Here is a 22,703-nt window from a genome sequence, read left to right on the forward strand (position 1 = left end):
CATTCTGAAGGAGATCAGCTCTGGGATTTCTTTGAAAGGAATGATGCTAAAGCTGAAACTCCAGTACTTTGGCCACCTCATGCGAAGAGTTGACTTATTGGAAAAAACTCTGATGCTGGGAGGGATTGGGGGCAGGAGGAGAAGGGGACGACAGAGGATGAGATGGCTGGATGGCATCACTGACTTGATGGACATGAGTCTGAGTGAACTCTGGGAGTTGATGATGGACAGGGAGGCCTAGGGTGCTGCAATTCATGGGGTCGCAAAGAGTTGGACACGACTGAGTGACTGAACTGAACTGAACTGAATAAAATATATAGAACATGCATGGCAGTTATGAGAACCTTCTTATCAAACACTAAGCAGCTAGGGACCCTGTCATTCTTACTTTGCAAAACATTTGAAATTAAATGAGGATGAGAAAGATGCAGAAGGATATTAGTAATGAACATGGGCTTCCTATATTTGACGTACAGAGAGCAGATAACATAGACAACACTTCTAAATGTTTTCTTGAACAAAGATTTTATTTATTTATTTTTCTGAGAGAGAAAGATTTTTGTCTCCTACTTCCTGTCTGTGACTAGTTAGTTCATCTGCTTGCACATTAGTTTCCTCATTGATAAAAGTGGAAAATAAAGTAGATACCTCATTGGATTACCGTGAAGATAATACAAGTCACACTAGAAGTGTTGGCACATAATAAGGGCTCCATAAACATTAGTGTGCTAGGCATAGATATAAGAAGGTAATGCTTGTATATAAGTTTCACCTTCTGGTAAAGCAAAAAATTGTGTTCAATAAATAAACAAGCAGTTCTCATTCTTCAAATGAGAACTCTGTCTCACACACATCTTAGATGAAATAATTCAAATTTTTACACTTACTGCAGTGAGTTGTACATGATCTTCTAAAGTAAAGTGAAAGTGAAAGTTGCTCGGTTGTATCCAACTCTTTGTGACCCTGTGGACTATACAGTCCATGGAATTCTCTAGGCCAGAATACTGAAGTGGATAGCCTTTCCCTTCTCCAGGGAATCTTTCCAATCTAGGGATAGAACCCAGGTCTCTTGCATTGCAGGCAGATTCTTTACCAGCTAATCCACAAGGGAAGCCAAAGAATACTGTAGAGAGTAGCCTATCCTTTCTCTAGCAGATCTTTCAGACCCAGGGGTCTCATGCAATGCAGGCAGATTATTTACCAACTGAGCTATCAGGGAAGCTCATCTTCTAAAATAAAGACTCTTTCAAATCCTGATAAGATTTCAGAAGATTTTTAGAAATCCTTGGCCTCCAAAAAATTTGCTTCCAATACTTGTAGTACTTTCATTTGTAATTTTTATTGAATTATAGCCAGATAGATGAATAAAGAAAAGTAAAAGTATTAGTGTTAGTTGCTCAGCCATGTCCAACTCTTTGTGACCACATGGACTGTAGCTCACAAGGATCCTCTGTCCATGGAATTTTCCAGGCAAGAATACTGGAATGTCCATTCCCTTCTCTAGGGGATCTTCCTGACTCAGGGATCAAACCCCAGTCTCCTGCATGGCAGGTGGATATTTTACCATCTGAGCCACTAGGTAATGGAATATTACTCAGCCATAAAGAATAATGGAATAATGCCTTCTGCAGGGATGTGCATGGACCTAGAACATATTATACTTAATGAAATAAGTCATACAGATAAAAACAAATACTGAATATTATATAGTAACAGCAAATTTGGCCTTGTAGTACAGAAAGAAGCAGGGCAAAGGTAATAGGGTTTTGTGAAATGAACACACTGGTCATAGCAAACACCTTCTTCCAACAACGCAAAGGAACACTGTACATATGGACATCACCAAATGGTTGACACCAAAATCAGATTGATTACATTCTTTTCATCCAAAGATGGAGAAGCTCTATACAGTCAGCAAAAACAAGACCAGGAGCTGACTGTGGCTCAGATCATGAGCTCCTTATTGCCAAATTCAGACTTAAATTGAAGAAAGTAGGGGAAACCACTAGAACATTCAGGTATGACCTAAATCAAATCCCATACGATTATACACTGAAAGTGACAAATAGATGCAAATGATTGGATCTGATAGAGTGCCTGAAGAACTACGGACAGAGGTTCATAACATGGTATAGTAGGCAGTGATCAAGACAGTTCTCTGAGGAGGCCTTACAAATAGTTATGAAAAGAAAAGAAGTAAAAGGCAAAGGAGAAAAGGAAAGATATACCCATTTGAATGCAGAGTTCCAAAGAATAGCAAGGAGAGATAAGAAAGCCTCCCTCAGTGATCAGTGTAAAGAACTAGAGGAAAATAATAAAATGGGAAAGACTAGAGATTGCTTCAAGAAAATGAGAGATACCAAGGAAACATTTCATGAAAGATGGGATCAATAAAGGACAGAAATGGTATGGACCTAACAGAAGCAGAAGATATTAAGAAGAGGTGGCAAGAATACACAGAAGAACTATACAAAAATAGAGCTTCATGACCCAGATAATCATGACTGTGTGATCACTCACCTAGAGCCAGACATCCTGGAATGCAAAGCCAAGTGGGCCTTAGGAAGCATCATTGTGAACAAAGGTAGTGGAGATGATAGAATTCCAGTTGAGCTATTTCAGGTCCTACAAGATGATATTGTGAAAGTGCTGCACTCAATATGCCAGCAAATTTAGAAAACTCAGCAGTGACCACAGAATTGGAAAAGGTCAGTTTTTGTTCCAATCCCAAGGAAAGGCAATGCCAAAAATGCTCAAACTACTGTGCAATTGCACTCATCTCACACACTAGCAAAAAAAAAAAAAAACTCAAAATTCTCCAAGCCAGGTTTCAACAGTATGTGAACTGTGAACTTCCAGATATTCAAGCTGGACTTAGAAAAGGCAGAGGAACCAAAGATAAAATTGCCAACATCCACTGAATCATCGAAAAAGCAAGAGAGTTCCAGAAAAACATCTATTTCTGCTTTATTGTCTATGCCAAAGCCTTTGACTGTGTGGATCACAACAAACTGTGGAAAATTCTGAAAGAGATGGGAATACCAGACCGCCTGGCCTGCCTGTTGAGAAATCTGTATGCAGGTCAGGAAGCAACAGTTAGAACTGGACATGGAACAACAGACTGGTTCCAAATCGGGAAAGGAGTACATCAAGGATGAATGCTTTCACCCTGCTGATTTAACTTATATGCAGAGTACATAATGAGAAATGCTGGGCTGAATGAAGCACAAGCTGGAATCAAGATTGCCAGGAGAAATATCAATAAATTCAGATATGCAGATGACACCACCCTTATGGCAGAAAGTGAAGAAGAGGAGCCTGGTAGGCTTCAGTCCATGGGGTTGCAAAGAGACACAACTGAGTGGCAAAGCACAATCTAAAAAATAGTACAAAAGATGGTATATGCAAAAACAGAAACAGACTCAGGGATGTAGAAAAGAAATAGTGGTTTCCAAAGGGGAGAGGGAAGTGGGGGGAGGAAATTAGGGCAGTTACAAACTACTATGTATAAAATAGATAGCAATAAATATATATTGTATAGCACAGAAAATTATAGCCCATACTTACAGTTTTTGATGTTTCAACATTAGTTCAAAAAAAGCTTTTAGGAAAAACAAAAGGAACAAACAAAAGCAACTAGAGAGAATTTCAACTTGCTTTAAATGAAGATTTATTGTCATATGGAATGCTGATAATATTGAAATATCTTAAAGGTACAAAAACAAATTTCAGAAATGCAAATTAGACCAAAAGATATAGGTCAATTAAGTAAATTTTCTTTTGAAAATATGTTAAAAATCCATCTGATTTGTAGCCCATGGACGTTAAGAACACTTGAATCTTTAGGTGCTTTAGGCCATATTTGGAATAAACATTTCTGTTAATGTTCTGCAGCCTCAATACATGCACCATCCTTAGCTATACAGGGGTGTGCATGCACACATGCTACATACACTGACCTTCTCCTTCACAAAGTTCATAAGCAGGTGAGGAGGGCATTTGTGAAAAACTTGATTGAATTTAAAGTGCTAAGGTGGGATAATTTTTGGTACGTGGGCAGACAAATTCAAGTCAATGAAGGATTACTTACAAAGAACTGATCCAAGTTTTAGAAGGCCGTTGAGAGTGAAGGGTGCAAAGCACAGGGCCAAGTGTATGTCTAGATTAATTCAGCCCAAGCACTTGTGGTTCATCACATTCCATGCATGAAAAAAATTAGGTGATCCAAAATGAACACTGAATTCTTTGAAAGACTAACATTTCTTCAGTTCAGTTCAATTCAGTCGCTCAGTCGCGTCCGACTCTTTGCGACCCCATGAATCGAGCACGCCAGGCCTCCCTGTCCATCACCAACTCCCGGAGTTCACTCAGACACACGTCCATCGAGTCTGTGATACCATCCAGCTATCTCATCCTCGGTCGTCCCCTTCTTCTCCTGCCCCCAATCCCTCCCAGCATCAGAGTCTTTTCCAATGAGTCAACTCTTCGCATGAGGTGGCCAAAGTACTGGAGTTTCAGCTTTAGCATCATTCCTTCCAAAGAAATCCCAGGGTTGATCTCCTTCAGAATGGACTGGTTGGATCTCCTTGCAGTCCAAGGGACTCTCAAGAGTCTTCTCCAACACCACAGTTCAAAAGCATCAATTATTCGGTGCTCAGCCTTCTTCACAGTCCAACTCTCACATCCATACATGACCACTGGAAAAGCCATAGCCTTGACTAGATGGACCTTAGTCGGCAAAGTAATGTCTCTGCTTTTGAATATACTATCTAGGTTGGTCATAACTTTCCTTCCAAGGAGTAAGCGTCTTTTAATTTCATGGCTGCAGTCACCATCTGCAGTGATTTTGGAGCCCCCCAAAATAAAATCTGACACTGTTTCCACTGTTTCCCCATCTATTTCCCATGACGTGATGGGACCGGATTCCATGATCTTCGTTTTCTGAATGTTGAGCTTTAAGCCAACTTTTTCGCTCTCTTCTTTCACTTTCATCAAGAACCTTTTTAGCTCCTCTTCACTTTCGGCCATAAAGGTGGTGTTATCTGCATATCTGAGGTTTTGATATTTCTCCCGGCAATCTTGATTCCAGCTTGTGTTTCTTCCAGTCCAGCGTTTCTCATGATGTACTCTGCATAGAAGTTAAATAAGCAGGGTGACAATATACAGCCTTGACGTACTCCTTTTCCTATTTGGAACCAGTCTGTTGTTCCATGTCCAGTTATAACTGTTGCTTCCTGACCTGCATACAGACTTATCAAGAGGCAGGGTAGGTGATCTGGTATTCCCATTTCTCTCAGAATTTTCCACAGTTTATTGTAATCCACACAGTCAAAGGTTTTGGCAGGTCAAAAAGCAGAAATAGATGTTTTTCTGGAACTCTCTTGCTTTTTTCATGATTCAGTGGATGTTAGCAATTTGATCTCTGGTTCCTCTGCCTTTTCTAAAACTAGCTTGAACATCAGGGAGTTCACAGTTCAAGTATTGCTGAGGCCTGGCTTGGAGAATTTTGAGCATTACTTTACTAGCATGTGAGATGAGTGCAATTGTGCAGTAGTTTGAGCATTCCTTGGCATTGCCTTTCTTTGGGATTGGCATGAAAACTGACCTTTTCCAGTCCTGTGGCCACTGCTGAGTTTTCCAAATTTGCTGGCATATTGAGTGCAGCACTTTCACAGCATCATCTTTCAGGATCTGAAATAGCTCCACTGGAATTCCATCACCTCCACTAGCTTTGTTGGTAGTGATGCTTTCTAAGGCCCACTTGACTTCACATTCCAGGATGTCTGGCTCTAGATTAGTGATCACATCATCATGATTATCTGGGTCATGAAGATCTTTTTTGTACAGTTCTTCTGTGTATTCTTGCCACCTCTTCTTAATATCTTCTGCTTCTGTTAGATCCATACCATTTCTGTCCTTTATCGAGCCCGTCTTTTCATGAAATGTTCCTTTGGTATCTCTAATTTTCTTGAAGAGATCTCTAGTCTTTCCCATTCTGTTGTTTTCCTCTATTTCTTTGCATTGATCGCTGAAGAAGGCTTTCTTACCTCTTCTTGCTATTCTTTGGAACACTGCATTCAGATGCTTATATCTTTCCTTTTCACCTCTCTTCTTTTAACAGCTATTTGTAAGGCCTCCCCAGACAGCCATTTTGCTTTTTTGCATTTCTTTTCCATGGGAATGGTCTTGATCCCTGTCTCCTGTACAATGTAATGAACCTCATTCCATAGTTCATCAAGCACTCTATCTATCAGACCTAGGCCCTTAAATCTATTTCTCACTTCCACTGTATAATCATAAGGGATTTGATTTACGTCATACCTGAATGGTCTAGAGGTTTTCTCACTTTTCTTCAATTTGAGTCTAAATTTGGTAATAAGGAGTTCATGATCTGAGCCACAGTCAGCTCCTGGTCTTGTTTTTGTTGACTGTATAGAGCTTCTCCATCTTTGGCTGCAAAGAATATGATCAATCTGATTTCGGTGTTGACCATCTGGTGATGTCCATATGTAGAGTCTTCTCTTGTGTTGTTGTAAGAGGGTGTTTGCTATGACCAGTGCATTTTCTTGGCAAAACTGTATTAGTCTTTGCCCTGCTTCATTCCGCATTTCAAGGCCAAATTTGCCTGTTACTTCAAGTGTTTCTTGACTTCCTACTTTTGCATTCCAGTCCCCTATAATGAAAAGAACATCTTTTTTGGGTGTTAGTTCTAAAAGGTCTTGTAGGTATTCATAAAACCTTTCAACTTCAGTTTCTTCAGCGTTACTTGTTGGGGCATAGACTTGGATAACTGTGATATTGAATGGTTTGCCTTGGAGATGAACAGAGATCATCCTGTCATTTTTGAGATTGCATCCAAGTACTGCATTTTGGACTCTTTTGTTAACCATGATGGCTACTCCATTTCTTCTGAGGGATTCCTGCCTGCAGTAGTAGATATAATGGTCATCTGAGTTAAATTCACCCATTCCAGTCCATTTTAGTTCGCTTATTCTTAGAATGTCGACGTTCACTCTTGCCATCTCTTGTTTGACCACTTCCAATTTGCCTTGATTCATGGACCTGACATTCAGGGTTCCTATGCAACATTGCTCTTTACAGCATCGGATTTTGCTTCTATCACCAGTCACATCCACAACTCGGTATTGTTTTTGCTTTGGCTCCATCCCTTCATTCTTTCTGGAGTTATTTCTCCACTGATCTCCAGTAGCATATTGGGCACCTAATTACCTGGGGAGTTCCTCTTTCAGTATCCTATCATTTTGCCTTTTCATACTGTTCATGGGGTTCTCAAGGCAAGAATACTGAAGTGGCTTGCCATTCCCTTCTCCAGTGGACCACATTCTGTCAGATCTCTCCACAATGACCCACCCGTCTTGGGTTGCCCTGCAGGCATGGCTTGGTTTCATTGAGTTAGACAAGGCTGTGTTCCTAGTGTGATTAGATTGACTAGTTTTCTGTGAGTATGGTTTCAGTGTGTCTGCCCTCTGATGCCCTCTTGCAACACCTACCATCTTACTTGGGTTTCTCTTACCTTGGGCGTGGGGTATCTCTCCACGGCTGCTCCAGCAAAGCACAGCCACTGCTCCTTACCTTGGACGAGAGGTATCTCCTTACCGCCGCCGTTCCTGACCTTCAACGTGGGATAACTCCTCTAGGCCCTCCTGTGCCTGTTCAGCCACCGCTCCTCTGGTTGCTCCTCATTTAATCAGAAGGTAATCATTAAGCAAAAATGGAATGCCTGGCCTTGTATAGAAATTCTACCTATCTTTTTTTCTGCATCTTCCATATCTTTGTTTTCATTTGGTGGTAAATTTATAAATTATTTTATCCTCTTTTGATTTCTTCTCATTACATTATTTCTGGCTTCCCCAGTGGCTCAGTGGGAAATAATCCCCCTGTGATGCAGGAGACACAGGTCTGATCCCTGGGTTGGGAAGATCCCCTGGAGCAGGAAATGGCACCCACTCAAGTATTCTTGCCTGGGAAATCCCATAGATTGAGCAGCCTGGTGGGTATAGTCCATGGGGTCGCAAAACGAGTTGTATACAATTTAGCAAGTAAAGAACAACAACAGTCTTTCAAATGCTTTTCTTTCTATCAGTTCTGCTCTTTCTTGATATAGTCACCCCTCAGCTTCTTTGGGGATTGCTTCCAGGAGTCCACACAGGATATTCCATCCAGAATATCAAAATAGGTGTATGCTCAAGTCCCTAACATAAAATGAGTTGTGCCATGAATACATTCCGTCCTCTATAGCCATGGGTTTCACATCCATGGATAAGGATTGTGAAATGTATTATTTTTCCTTCCTTTTCTCCTTCCACATTCCCTGCCAGAATATTTTTTATTAAAATTAATAGTTTTCAGAAAAGATGTGTGTAAAGAGCTAACGGGAAGTTAAGAATAATATCAGATTGATGTCTTAGATGATGTTTTGTTTTATAAGTAATAGTGAAAATTCATACCATAATGCAAAGAAAGAAATAAAATAAATCTGACAGCATTTATTTCATCATATTTCAAAAAGATGCTCATACCATAGGAGAAGATGTATGCCCCCATATACAACATAAGCTATCTAGCGGGTTTGAGACACCTGTTTAGAGTGAAGAATGCTGTATGAAGAACTTACTTGTGGCTCACAAGGTAAAGAATCTGCCTGCAAGGTGGGAGACCTGGATTTGATCCCTGGGTTTGGAAGATCCCCTGGAGAAGGAAATGGCAACCCACTCCAGTATTCTTGCCTGGTTAATTCCATGAACAGAGGAGTCTGGCAGGCTACAGTCTATGGGGTCTCAAGGAGTTGGACACAACTGAGCAACTAATATATGTATATAGATAGATAGATAGATGCAGTATGAGGTTGTTATTGTCCTTGGACTTGAGACACTATTCACCTTACAATGACCAGAGATACATATTTAACAGCCACCATTTGTTTACCAATCTTGCATTTCAAGTGGGGAAATCCATCCATCAAATGCACAAGTGTTTCTCTTCTAGATCAAAGCACAGGCCTTTCCTTAAATGGCTATGTTGAAATATAAATTCCACTTATCTCCAGTGGCCTCCCCTCAAGTGAATTTAACCTAAAAATCTATCTAGTTATTAGAATAATTATCCTATTTACAGTCTATTCTTTGAGTAAAATGGGATTCTATCAGAAGTATCTCATTGGATACAAAGTGCAAGACTTGTATGATGCACCTAGTACAGCCTTACAAATATTAAAGCTCATAGCCTCTTTTTCTCAGTAATGGTAAAGAGATACTGTTTTAATTGCCTTCAAGAGCCATCATAAGAAGCAAAAGGGGGAAAGTATTATTACCTTTGTTTGTGCTCTGAGTTCTTAAGTATCCACTGTATGCTTTCTCTCTGGGTCTGTTTCTAGTGGTATGACCCTTGTTAATAGGAATTAGATCAGATTATGATTGTGTTGTGGTTATCTTAATTTTGCATGTTTTCTTCATCAAATAATACATATTTATATGAATTATCTTGTATCAGTGTGAATAAAGAAAACCCAGAGCTATTTAGCATTTACTTTACTGCTAGCTTTTTTTGTCTTAGGAACTACTGTACATTTCACTGTAATAACAGTGAATTATGTTTAGCAGCATTGCCTTCTTTTATTAAAGGTGCATTTTAATTTGATGTTAGAAACAACCAGCTTTAAAGATGTGATTGGCCTTCAGTTCTTTTTGGATTCCTCTTGGAGATGCACTTACCACAAAAATGTGTTCTGTGGGAATTTGGCAACCTAGCTGATGATAGATCATTTTTATTTTACAGGAGAAAGCAAATGCTTCACTATTATGTTTTTATTATTTATTATGTCAAAAAGGAAATGTAATTTTTAGCTATCTATGTGCATGTTAGTCCAAATATCATTTGATAAAATTAGTCAAGTGGGAAAACTCCCACTTCTTTGTCATGACACATCAAATATGCCCTTATTACTAAAAACATTAAGGATGAAAGAGTGATACTTTGTTTTTCCAAGCACCCTTAAAACTAACAGGAAAATCTAAATTACTATATACTTGTTTTTCAGGAGCCAATGAGAAAGAAGTAGCCCTAATGAATGGTTTGACTGTTAATTTACATCTTCTACTGGTAAGCCTCCTTTCCCACCAGTGTTTAGAATACACTCATTTACAGAATCTGATTTTTTCTATCTTTAATTCATGAGGATTTGGAGTTTTACTTACTTCAAAATAAATTGTGAGATTATTTTCAATTATACCAGGAAATGCTGGGCCCTACTAGAATGGCTTCTTCATAATCATGGGAGAGTTGTCTCTTTACAAACAGCTTTAGAATACTGAGCTCTTATCTTAGAACATAAGGAATAAGAGTTAAAGTTGATGAAAAGCTAAATTGCTGCAAGCACACAAAATAATGATGTAAAAATGGTAGCAAGCAGTGATCTTTTCAGAAAGACAGTTTTCCAATGTGCTGAGTATTTCTGTACATTAATTTTTTGGGGTAGATTAAAAAAGACCCTGTTGCTGGGAGAGATTGAGGGCATGAGGAGAAGAGGGCAGTGGAGAATGAAATGGTTAGATAGTATCACCAACTCAATGGACATGAAATGGCTCAATCTCCAGGAGATAGCGAAGGGTAGAGAGTCTTGGTCTGCTGCAGTCCAAGGTATCGCAGAGAGTCAGACGTGATTTCAGCTCAGTTCAGTCGCTCAGTCATGTCCGACTCTTTGCGACCCCATGAATCGCAGCACGCCAGGCCTCCCTGTCCATCACCAACTCCCGGAGTTCACTCAGACTCACGTCCATGGAGTCAGTGATGCCATCCAGCCATCTCATCCTCGGTCATCCCCTTCTCCTTCTGTCCCCAATCCCTCCCAGCATCAGAGTCTTTTCCAATGAGTCAACTCTTCGCATGAGGTGGCCAAAGTACTGGAGTTTCAGCTTTAGCATCAATTCCCTCCAAAGAAATCCCAGGGCTGATCTCCTTCAGAATGGACTGGTTGGATCTCCTTGCAGTCCAAGGGACTCTCAAGAGTCTTCTCCAACACCACAGTTCAAAAGCATCAATTCTTCAGCACTCAGCCTTCTTCACAGTCCAACTCTCACATCCATACATGACCACAGGAAAAATCATAGCCTTGACTAGATGGACCTTAGTCGGCAAAGTAATGTCTCTGCTTTTGAATATACTATCTAGGTTGCTTATAACTTTCTTTCCAAGGAGTAAGTGTCTTTTAATTTTATGGCTGCAATCACCATCTGCAGTGATTTTGGAGCCCCCCCAAAATAGTGTCTGACACTGTTTCCACTGTTTCCCTATCCATTTCCCATGAAGTGATGGGACCGGATGCCATGATCTTCATTTTCTGAATGTTGAGCTTTAAGCCAACTTTTTCACTCTCCACTTTCACTTTCATCAGTAGGCTTTTAGTTCCTTTTCACTTTCTGCCATAAGGGTGGTACCATCTGCATATCTGAGGTTATTGATATTTCTCCCGGCAATCTTCATTCCAGCTTGTGTTTCTTCCAGTCCAGCGTTTCTCATGATGTACTCTGCATAGAAGTTAAATAAGCAGGGTGACAATATACAGCCTTGACGTACTCCTTTTCCTATTTGGAACCAGTCTATTGTTCCATGTCCAGTTCAAACTGTTGCTTCCTGACCTGCATACAGATTTCTCAAGAGGCAGGTCAGATGGTCTGGTATTCCCATCTCTCAGAATTTTCCACAGTTTATTGTGATCCACACAGTCAAAGGCTTTGGCATAGTCCATAAAGCTGAAAAACAATAACAAACATTAATTGAGTCACTCTGCTTAGGTATTTCTTACATTTTAAGAATTTGGTAATATGTATACCTTAAAATATATATTCTTGGTTTGAAATATGGTGCCTAGAGTAACTGATGTCATGAAAATTTTGTATTTCATATTTAAGTGAGATTTTGAAAGCATGTCTATAGGACAAAGTTGGACTATTAAGAACTGATATTTTATTTTTATAGTATACAGACATGGTTATTAAACATGCCTGAAGGAAAGTGCTTATGGAGTATGTTAAGTATGATGGTAAACAGCATGACTTTCAGTTCAGACAACTCTGGTTTGGCTTCCAGCTAGATTACTTAATACCTGTTTGATTTTGGACAAGGCTATTGTCATTTCTGGGTTTCCCAGGTGGGTCAGTGATAAGGAATCACCTGTGCAGGGGATACAGGTTTGATCTCTGAGTCAAGAGCATCCCATGGACAAGGAAATGGCAACCCACTCCATTATACTTGCCTGGGAAATCCCATGGACAGAGAAAACTGGTGGGCTACAGTCCATGGGTTGCAGAAGAGTCAGACACAACTTAGCAACTAAACAACAATTGGCATTTCTAATTTTAATTTTTTCCTTTGTAAAAAAGGAGGATGATAATATCTACCTCATACATATAAAACATGATAATATGTGAAAATTGTTCTAGCACCCTGGCCAATGGTCAACATCCAATTCACAATAGCAATCATCCTTATTGTTATTATTGTCAGTCAGTATTCTCCAAGAACTGCACAGAGAAATGAAAAGGCTCTTCTGAACACATGAGCTACTTCTCCCTGGTGAATCTAGAAATCTCAAATGTTTCATTAGGGCAAAGGAATTCAGTTGGACCTAAAATTAAATTTCATACAATCATAAAACTTTAGAAATAATATGTACTAGAAACCAAATCTACAGCTCTAGATAAATCACTATGAATAAAACATACATATAGAGAGGCTTCCCAGGTGGCACTAGATAGAATATGATATTTCAGTCTCAGAGCAATTGCCATTAAGTGTATTGAGATTTTCAATTTTCAATTAATTTTCAATTAGCGTTTAAGTAAAGTTTGAGGATTCATTTTTATCTTATTCACATTTTTCTCTCAAATTTGCTTTCCTATTGATAAACATAGTGAGCAAATATCTTCTTTTTAGAATTCATTGGAAACAAGGCTAATTGGAAAAATGTACCTTTGATAGGCATCTAACTGTGTAGTTAATTAATTCCTTTAAAATACTGGAGATTATAAAATTAAAGTGTGGTATAAAAGTGAACAAATGTCTAAGTTGTACATTAATGCTTTTCTCAATAAATCCATTTCATTGCAGTTATCATTTTTCAAGCCTACACCCAAACGGTATAAAATTCTCCTAGAAGCCAAAGCCTTCCCTTCAGATCATGTAAGGATTCTTCAGATGGTATTTATATTCTTTCTACTCTTCCTAAAGGAGCATATCATTTGCCTGACTTGAATGTTTATTCACTAGTCTTTTCTAAGTAACCTTATAATAAAAAGATCTGTCAAATGCTTTTGATTTATGCATTTTTATAGATTATAGCTTTATTTCTTTTGTTCAAGTAAAACATGTGTTAAGGGAGGAAAGAATTGAATGGGAACATTGATTTATTACTCTTTTTAAAGACACTGAACAAACCACTGGTCTAAATCAAGTACAGTTATAAATGTTTTATTAATTCTTGTTGCTGTTTTATTTTATGAAATTAAACCAATACACACCCCAGTACTTAACCCTTTAGCTACCTAAAGTAGGAATATAAACAATTATCTGTCCATTTGCTTTCATAACACACTAGCATAATCATTGGTAGTTTTTAATTTTAAAAATGTATTGAAGACTTTAAGAATTTTTTGTGGTTCAAGGAAAAACTTCATGCTACTTTTTCAGCAATTTCAGTTATAAGAAATTTGACTGTTACAGACACCAACACAGCTAAAAGCATATTTCAGTTTTAGTATTAGAGAAACTTGATTTCCATCTTCATATTATCACTATTTAAGTTTTCTAGCCTATATCTTATAATTTCAAGGCATTTAATCATTCAAACTAATAGCCATGATCTTACTAAAAAGGATCAAGAATATTTATCTTGAAAAAATTCAGCGTCCCTAAAATTTCTGGTTCCCATTTTCATCTGAGGCTCTCAATGAAGGGGACTTTTTTATCCTTTTCTAATACTAGCTTATTCTTTTTAGCGAAAGCCATTTCTGTATCCTGTATTGAAGTCTAACAAGTCTTCACTGCTCACTTTGGTTATTTTGTAAACTCTGTTTTAACTCAAATTAGATTAATTAAATATCTTACTCAAAAAATTTCTTATATTTCTAAAGAATAAATGACCCTTACATTTCTATCCATATAATATTTCTGTTCAGATTGATGCATGTAAATTATGTTAAATTTTTCTCTGATACATTCTATTTAGTCACTTTTAAACTTGACCTTGAATTTAATATGATAATATGTTTTATTATTATTTTATTACCTTTTTTTGAGATATTCTAATGTACTTCTGTGCACTGGACTTGATCTAATAAATCATCTTTCTTTTCCAGTATGCTATTGAGTCACAGCTTCAACTTCATGGACTTAACATTGAGAAAAGTATGCGGATTATAAAGCCAAGAGAGGTATATAAGAAAGAGAAATAAATATTCATCATGCTTCTATTTAGTATTGATTTTTTCTTCATTTTGTTCAAAAGTTTATTATCTTCATTACTTTAATGGAACTTTCAAGAAAGTATAAAAGACCTATACTCTGTTACTATTAGGTCATTTTGCTTAAAATAGAAACTTAACTCAGAAGTGTATTTATTTTAATTTTTTCAAAGGCTAGTCATATAATAAGCAAACTATTTTCCTATTAATACCACTAGAGTCTGCCACATTCCTCAGTGGGATGGGGGGAGATAGCAATTTGCATATATCATTTTCAAATTTAAATGCCATTGCCTGTGGGTGCCATTAAAATCACGTTAAAAATCAGTTATATTTGTTGAATACTTATATAAGTTGAATGATGCCTATCATTTTGCCCCTCTTAATCTAAGTACCACATGTTTGCCTCTGAGTTTAGTCTGGGGTATTGAAAGGGACTTAGTGTAGCAGAAGCAAATTAGGCTTAAAATTTCGTTATTACTCCCCAGGGAAATCCCCATGACTTTGTGTTACTTACTTTATCTGTGAGATTTCTTTATATTTATACAGATAACAAAGGAAACATATGTTTCCTTATGGCTTGACCATATGTTTAAGATCTAAATACTGTGCCCTTTATATTAATAAAGCTGTAAGGCTAAGTTGTACAGGCTTTGATATCTAAATCCTGCAGCTTGTGTAACTTGGCACCAACAGATCCACACAAGATAAATTTTAGGTTTCATGTATGTACAACACTCTCAAGTCAATGTTTGAACAATTATTTCTTTCAACCCAAAACCAATTTGAGAAATTAAAGATCTACTGTATTCACTTCTTTTTGCCAAAATGTTATTAATGGAACAGAAAGTTCTCACAGCTTTGGAATGATATGTTTCATATATTACATATAAATTGCTTATTTCTAGCAAAAATGACTATAGCCATCACAAGTTGTTTTTTTTTTCAAGTAGTAAGTATTGTGGAGTTGTATGACTTAATCATATATTTGGGACCACTCTTTAGCATTACTAGATTGAAGCAGGTCAACATGAAACAGAACCATATCTTATCATTGAAAAATAAATTTCTCATTTGCTTAGTACCAATTCTTTCAAGAAATAAAGCATTAGTATATAGAGCACTTTCCTTACTTTTTTAAAAAATTATAATGGACAAAATGTATTAGCTTCCTCTACAGGAAAAAAAAAAAAGAGGTTGGGGTTGTCATGTTACTAATTTTACTTTAAATTTTTTTTCTTAGAATTACTGAAATCCTTTTCTTCATGTATAAAATACACATCACTTAGAAATTCAGAGATTTCATTGTCAACTCTATTTTTTAATTTAAAATTTATTTTTAACTGGAGGATAATTGCTTTACAATATTGTGTTGATTTCTGCTATACAGCAATTTGAATCAGCCATATATCCCCCTCCTTCTTGAACCTCCCTTTCACCTCCCCCACATCCCACCTCTGTAGGCTGTCACAGAGCACCACGTTGAGCTCCCTGGGCTATACACAAACTTTCTACTAGCTATCTGTTTTATATATGGCAATGGATATGTTTCAGTGCTATTCACACAACTCCTCTCCTTCCCCTACTGTGTCCACAAGTTTGTTCTCTATGTCTTTATCTCTATTCCTGCCCTTCAAGTAGATTGACCAGTACAATTTATCACTCTTATTTTTATAGATTATCATTTTTTCAAACAAGTCTCAGACTACTAGCAGAAATTAGCATATTATTACATATGTGATAATATTAAATATGCCTAATGTGGGACATAGTAATTGGCAAATAGTAAGAGTTACTAAAATTAAAAACAATTTAAGAAAAATCCATTAATACCATAATGAGTTTTCCCCAAATTAGAATGTAGCTAATGATGCCTTGACTTCAAGACCATGTCAGATTTAGCAGTATAAAAATTCATAAAGGCTTCATAATTAGATGAGAATTATTAGGCTACAAATTTATAATTTGTATCTGGCAGAGTTCTTTCACTCAAGTGGTTTATAAGACCAAATTAAATCATTCACTGTATTCACAAAGTAACTGATCATTGAATTACGGGAGAAAAGTAACCTTGATAATATTAAATTTTATTGATAGTTTCTTTGCGTTTGGATCTTTACCTTCAGATTGGTATGGAATAGATGTTACTTTTAAATTAATAGAAAATATTAGGCTAAGTTTCACTCAGATAATGATGTATATGTGTCTTTTATCTGGAAAAATTAATGATTTTAGATTGATAAATAAAATACTAATTTCCAAGAAATCAGTTTTGACATTTAATATTTTATGGACACCCTATTTTTCTGGTATTTTATTGGATGGAAATAAAAATGAAATAATTTATGAGTATCTAAATAGTAAAGATTAATTGAAAAACTGAAGAATAAAATCAGGCAATAGAGTTTTGCAAAAACTTATACTTTATAAAATACTTCTTACTATTGTATTATTATTTCTTAATAACAAAAAGCATGTTCAGATATATGTTCTTGCCAGATTTTTGAAGGTTCTTAACTTTAAAAAAATACCTTTGCTTTTTCTTATGGTAAGAAAGATCCCAAAGTGATTTTTGGATTGGGAAATATAAACAGAAAAGTCGTCATTGTGGATATTATGTAATTTATGCCTACCATGACTTTAGGGGGAAGACACATTGAGATTAGAGGATATCCTTGAAGTAATTGAGAATGAAGGTGACTCTATTGCAGTGATCCTTTTCAGTGGTCTGCATTTTTATACTGGACAGCTCTTTAATATACCTGCCATCACAAAAGCAGGACAAGCAAAGGTATGTGCACCATTTCCTCCTCCCCACCTTGTCCAGAACATATATACACACACACACACACACACACACACACACACATATATACATATATATATATACATATATATATATACATATATATATATACCATATATGATGGAGAAGGCAATGGCACCCCACTCCAGTACTCTTGCCTGGAAAATCCCATGGACGGAGGAGCCAGGTAGGCTGTAGTCCATGGAGTCGCTAAGAGTCGGACACGACTGAGCGACTTCACTTTCATGCATTGGAGAAGGAAATGCAACCCACTCTAGTGTTCTTGCCTGGAGAATCCCAGGGACGGGGAAGCCTAGAGGGCTACCATCTATGGGGTCGCACAGAGTCGAATACGACTGAAGTGACTTAGCAGCAGCAGCAGCAGCAGCAGCATGATATATGAAAGTGTTAGTCACTCAGTTGTGCCTGACTGTTTGCAACCGCATGGATTGTAGCCTGCCAGGTTCCTCTGTCCATGGATTTCTCCAGTCAAGAATACTGGAGTGGGTAGCCATTTCTCTCTCCAGATTTTCCCTACCCAGGGATCAAACCCAGGTCTCCCCTGTTGCAGACAGACTCTTTACTGTCTGAGCCACCAGGGAAGCCCCATATGATATATATATATATGTGTGTATATATATATACACATATATATATGTATAGATATATATTTGCCTAAAGTAAAATATTTATGTTTTAAAATATATTTTAAAATATAAAGTTTATTAAATACACTTTAAAATATAAATATTTAGCTTTAGGCATCTCTACTTAAACCTCTTTTGTTACTTCTTGGTCTTACCTCCTTATTAGCATCTGCTCTCTCAATGTCTACCTCTAATCAGCAGGATGGGTGAGCTTCCTTAAGTGTTGTCATTGGTACAGAACTGTTCAGTCAGCAGAAGTAGCCAATACTTAGGATAGCAACTATATACTAGGACTATTATAAACTCAACTCTGGTGCTTTGTTGCACTATAACTCATTCTAAATATAATCTATGCTCATTAACCTTATGTACCTGAAGAAGGGGAGATGAAGAATAAAAGTTTATCATAGATGGGATTTTACCCAGTTTACTTTAAGGAAGCCATTATACTGCCTATAATGAGTAATTTTCCTTAAATACTACAGAATAATACTTGGTATACTATTATGAAACAGTAACTCTTTATATATGTCTTGTGAAAAAGTGTTTTAGTATGTTTGCTTGAAAAAAATAAGAGGGAAAACACTTAACAGTTACAAACTGTATTTAAAATCTTTAAGTACGTGTTGTATTTGATTTAGCAATCAAGCCATATATTTTAAAAAGGTAACAGTCAAATTATATTCTTAACATTAGTAAATTATGGGATTAATACATAAGTGAAATCTAGTTAATATATTCAGTTATTGAAGCTAATGAATGGAACTAATGAAAAGAAATTTAGCACCATTACCAGCGGTCTCTAGGAATTTCCAACCACAATTTCCAAATGATTTGATAAATATGAAAGTGGTGCATTACAAAAGATATAATGATAATATCTTCTTAATTTAGATATTAAAGTTTAAGCACCAAAATAAACATAGTTCAATAAAATATCATATTTTAAAATGTTATACAAGTAATTAGAAGTCCCTGGTCACCTTACTATACATGCATGTCTCATTAACTTTCATAGAAATGAGGCAGGAAGGTAGAGAAGAAAGATGGTGGGTTTGGGAATCACTCAGTCTGAGGATCCAATCTTGGCTAGGTCAGTTAATTTTATATGAACTTGGGCAACTTACTTGACCTTTCTGAGTCTTAGTTTTCAAAAGCGTTAGTTGGAATAACAGAACCCACTTGATGAATGCAGTGATGATTATGAAGTATCTATTAGATTGCACATATTCTGCTATTAAATAGTGGTTACCTCCCACTTTCCACTGTCCTCAACAAGCATGAAGTTAAGAAAGTGGCTTAAATATACATTTTCTTTCATTTCTCATAAAAAAGCAAAATAAACCTGTTTACTAGATATTATATGTAACTCCCATTCAACTACTTTGATGCTGAAACCATTCTTTCAGTATTTTGCAGGCTTTCTTTCACTTATAAAATGTAGTAGCCACCTACTAGGTAGGACTCTCATTGAGTTTTCAGTCATAGAAAGCAAGGTAGGAATGAGTAGTTCCATATAAATGCAACTGTACAGAAGTGATGGATACTATGGAAGTGAAATGGTGATCTAGCTGACTTCAATTTATCCATTATCAAAATTATTTTAACAAATATTTGTACTCTTGCTAGACAATTCCCTTCATTCTCAATGAAGATTTAGAAAAAGTATTTAAAAGGTATATTTACATAGCTCTCTTGGGTGGTCTATGTAAATAAAGCTGAAGAGAGAGAAAGAAAATTAAAGGTGTCAATCAAGAAAGAGTTGGGAAATTTGAGGGAGAAAAACATGCCATTAAAGAGTCACTATTATGAATGTCTAAGTGAGATTACCTGCCTCTTGAGAAATCTGTATGCAGGTCAGGAAGCAACAGTTTGAACTGGACATGGAACAACAGACTGGTTCCAAATAGGAAAAGGAGTACCTCAAGGCTGTATATTGTCACTCTGATTATTTAACTTATATGCAGAATACATCATGAGAAACGCTGGGCTGGAAAAACACAAGCTGAAATCAAGATTGCTGGGAGAAATATCAATAACCTCAGATATGCAGATGACACCACCCTTATGGCAGAAAGTGAAGATGAAGCAAAAAGCCTCCTGATGAAAGTGAAAGTGGAGAGTGAAAAAGTTGGCTTAAAGCTCAACATTCAGAAAACTAAGATCATCTGGTCCCATCACTTCATGGGAAATAGATGGGGAACAAGGAAAACAGTGGAAACAGTGTCAGACTTTATTTTGGGGGGCTCCAAAATCACTGCAGATGGTGATTGCAGCCATGAAATTAAAAGGCGCTTGCTTACTCCTTGGAAGAAAGTTACGACCAACCTAGATAGCATATTCAAAAGCAGAGACATTACTTTGCCAACAAAGGTTCATCTACTCAAGGGTATGGTTTTTCCTGTGATCATGTATGGATGTGAGAGTTGGACTGTGAAGAAAGCTGAGCACTGAAGAATTGATGCTTTTGAACTGTGGTGTTGGAGAAGACTCTTGAGAGTCCCTTGGACTGCAAGGAGATCCAACCAGTCCATTCTGAAGGAGATCAGCCCTGGGATTTCTTTGGAAGGAATGATGCTAAAGCTGAAACTCCAGTACTTTGGCCACCTCATGCAAAGAGTTAACTCATTGGAAAAGACTCTGATGCTGGGAGGGATTGGGGTAGGGGGAGAAGGTGACAACAGAGGATGAGATGGCTGGATGGCATCACCGACTCGATGGATGTGAGTCTGAGTGAACTCCGGGAGTTGGTAATGAACAGGGAGGCCTAGCATGCTGCGATTCATGGGGTCACAAAGAGTCGGACACGACTGAGCAACTGATCTGAACTGAACTGAAGTGAGATTAAGAAAAAAAAGGAAAGTTTCCAGAAATATGGTTGGAACCAAAACTGATTGATTAATAAAATCCAACATTAGTAGATTTTCAAGTAGAAACTTCAAATGAAAGAGAAGTGGGAGATAGGATTTTTGAAAAATATGTTAAAGAAATACATATATACCAAAAAGATCACAAATTATAAGTGGCTAGATGATTTATTCTGAACTCTTATAACCATCACCTAGATCAAGAAATTTCTAGAACATTTATAAAACTCAGAATCCTCCATGTATATAAATATAAACACATATATATTAGTTTTGTTCATCTTTGAACTTCATATGAATGGATTAACATACACTGTTTTATGTCTGTTTATTTGCTCACTACTATATTTACGAAGTTCATCCATTTTTGTTCAAACAGTAGTTTTGAGTGTTTTCATTTCAGTGTATTATTGTATTATATGAAATAGATCACCATTTAATGTTCTTTATTTTAATCATTTGAGGGCTAATACAATAAATTCTACTCTATCCTTATAAATTTATATCCTTATAAGTTTCTTTGGGTATGCATTCATACCCATTTCTGTTAATTCAGTTCAGTTTAGTTCAGTTACTCAGTCATGTCTGACTCTTCGCGACCCCATGAATTGCAGCACACCAGGCCTCCCTGTCCATCACCAACTCCCGGAGTTCACCCAAACTCATGTCCATCGAGTCGGTGATGCCATCCAGCCATCTCATCCTCTGCCGCCCCCTTCTCCTCCTGCCCCCAATCCCTCCCAGCATCAGAGTCTTTTCCAATGAGTCAACTCTTGGCATGAGGTGACCAAAGTACTGGAGTTTCAGCTTTAGCATCATTCCTTCCAAAGAACACCCAGGGCTGATCTCCTTTAGAATGGACTGGTTGGATCTCCTTGCAGTCCAAGGGACTCTCAAGAGTCTTCTCCAACACCACAGTTCAAAAGCATCAATTCTTCAGCACTCAGCTTTCTTCACAGTTCAACTCTCGCATCCATATATGACCACTGGAAAAACCATAGCCTTGACTAGACAGAACTTTGTTGGCAAAGTAATGTCTCTGCTTTTGAATATGTTATGTTGGTCATAACTTTCCTTCCAAGGAGTAAGTGTCTTTTAATTTCATGGCTGCAATCACTATTTGCAGTGATTTTGGAGCCCCCAAAAATAAAGTCTGACACTGTTTCCCCTGTTTCCCAATCTAATTCCCATGAAGTGATGGGACTGGATGCCATGATCTTCGTTTCCTGAGTGTTGAGCTTTAAGCCAACTTTTTCACTCTCCTCTTTCACTTTCATCAAGAGGCTTTTTAGTTCGTCTTCACTTTCTGCCAAAGGGTGGTATCATCTGCTTATCTGGGGTTATTGATATTTCTCCTGGCAATCTTGATTCCCACTTGTGCTTCTTCCAGCCCAGCATTTCTCATGATGTACACTGCATATAAGTTAAATAAGCAGGGTGACAATATACAGCCTTGACGTACTCCTTTTCCTATTTGGAACCAGTCTGTTGTTCCATGTCCAGTTCTAACTGTTGCTTCCTGACCTGCATACAGGTTTCTCAAGAGGCAGGTCAGATGGTCTGGTATTCCTATCTCTCTCAGAATTTTCCACAGTTTATTGTGATCCACACAGTCAAAGGTTTTGGCATAGTCAATAAAGCAGAAATAGATGTTTTTCTGGAACTCTCTTGCTTTTTCCATGATCCAGCGGATGTTGGCAATTTGATCTCTGGTTCCTCTGCCTTTTCTAAAACCAGCTTGAACACCTAGAAGTTCACAGTTCACGTATTGCTGAAGCCTGAGTTGGAGAATTTTGAGCATTACTTTTCTAGCATGAGATGAGTGCTCTTGTGTGGTAGTTTGAGCATTCTTTGGCCTTGCCTTTCTTTGGGATTGGAATGAAAACTGACCTTTTCCAGTCCCGTG

At 37.3% G+C, this 22,703-nt stretch overlaps 1 protein-coding gene across 2 annotated transcripts in view; it reads left to right on the forward strand.

Moving 5' to 3' along the window:
* Positions 1–22,703, forward strand: part of KYNU (kynureninase) — a 118,105-nt gene that overhangs the window by 38,666 nt on the left and 56,736 nt on the right. For both annotated transcript variants that reach the window (XM_005676180.3, XM_013969899.2), the window contains exons 5-8: positions 10,058–10,119; positions 13,126–13,197; positions 14,373–14,447; positions 17,122–17,268. In XM_005676180.3, coding sequence (XP_005676237.1) covers positions 10,058–10,119; positions 13,126–13,197; positions 14,373–14,447; positions 17,122–17,268 — 356 coding nt within the window. The remainder of the gene's footprint in view (positions 1–10,057; positions 10,120–13,125; positions 13,198–14,372; positions 14,448–17,121; positions 17,269–22,703) is intronic.

Source organism: Capra hircus, chromosome 2 (assembly GCF_001704415.2).
Source record: "Capra hircus breed San Clemente chromosome 2, ASM170441v1, whole genome shotgun sequence".
Taxonomy (NCBI): domain Eukaryota; kingdom Metazoa; phylum Chordata; class Mammalia; order Artiodactyla; family Bovidae; genus Capra; species Capra hircus.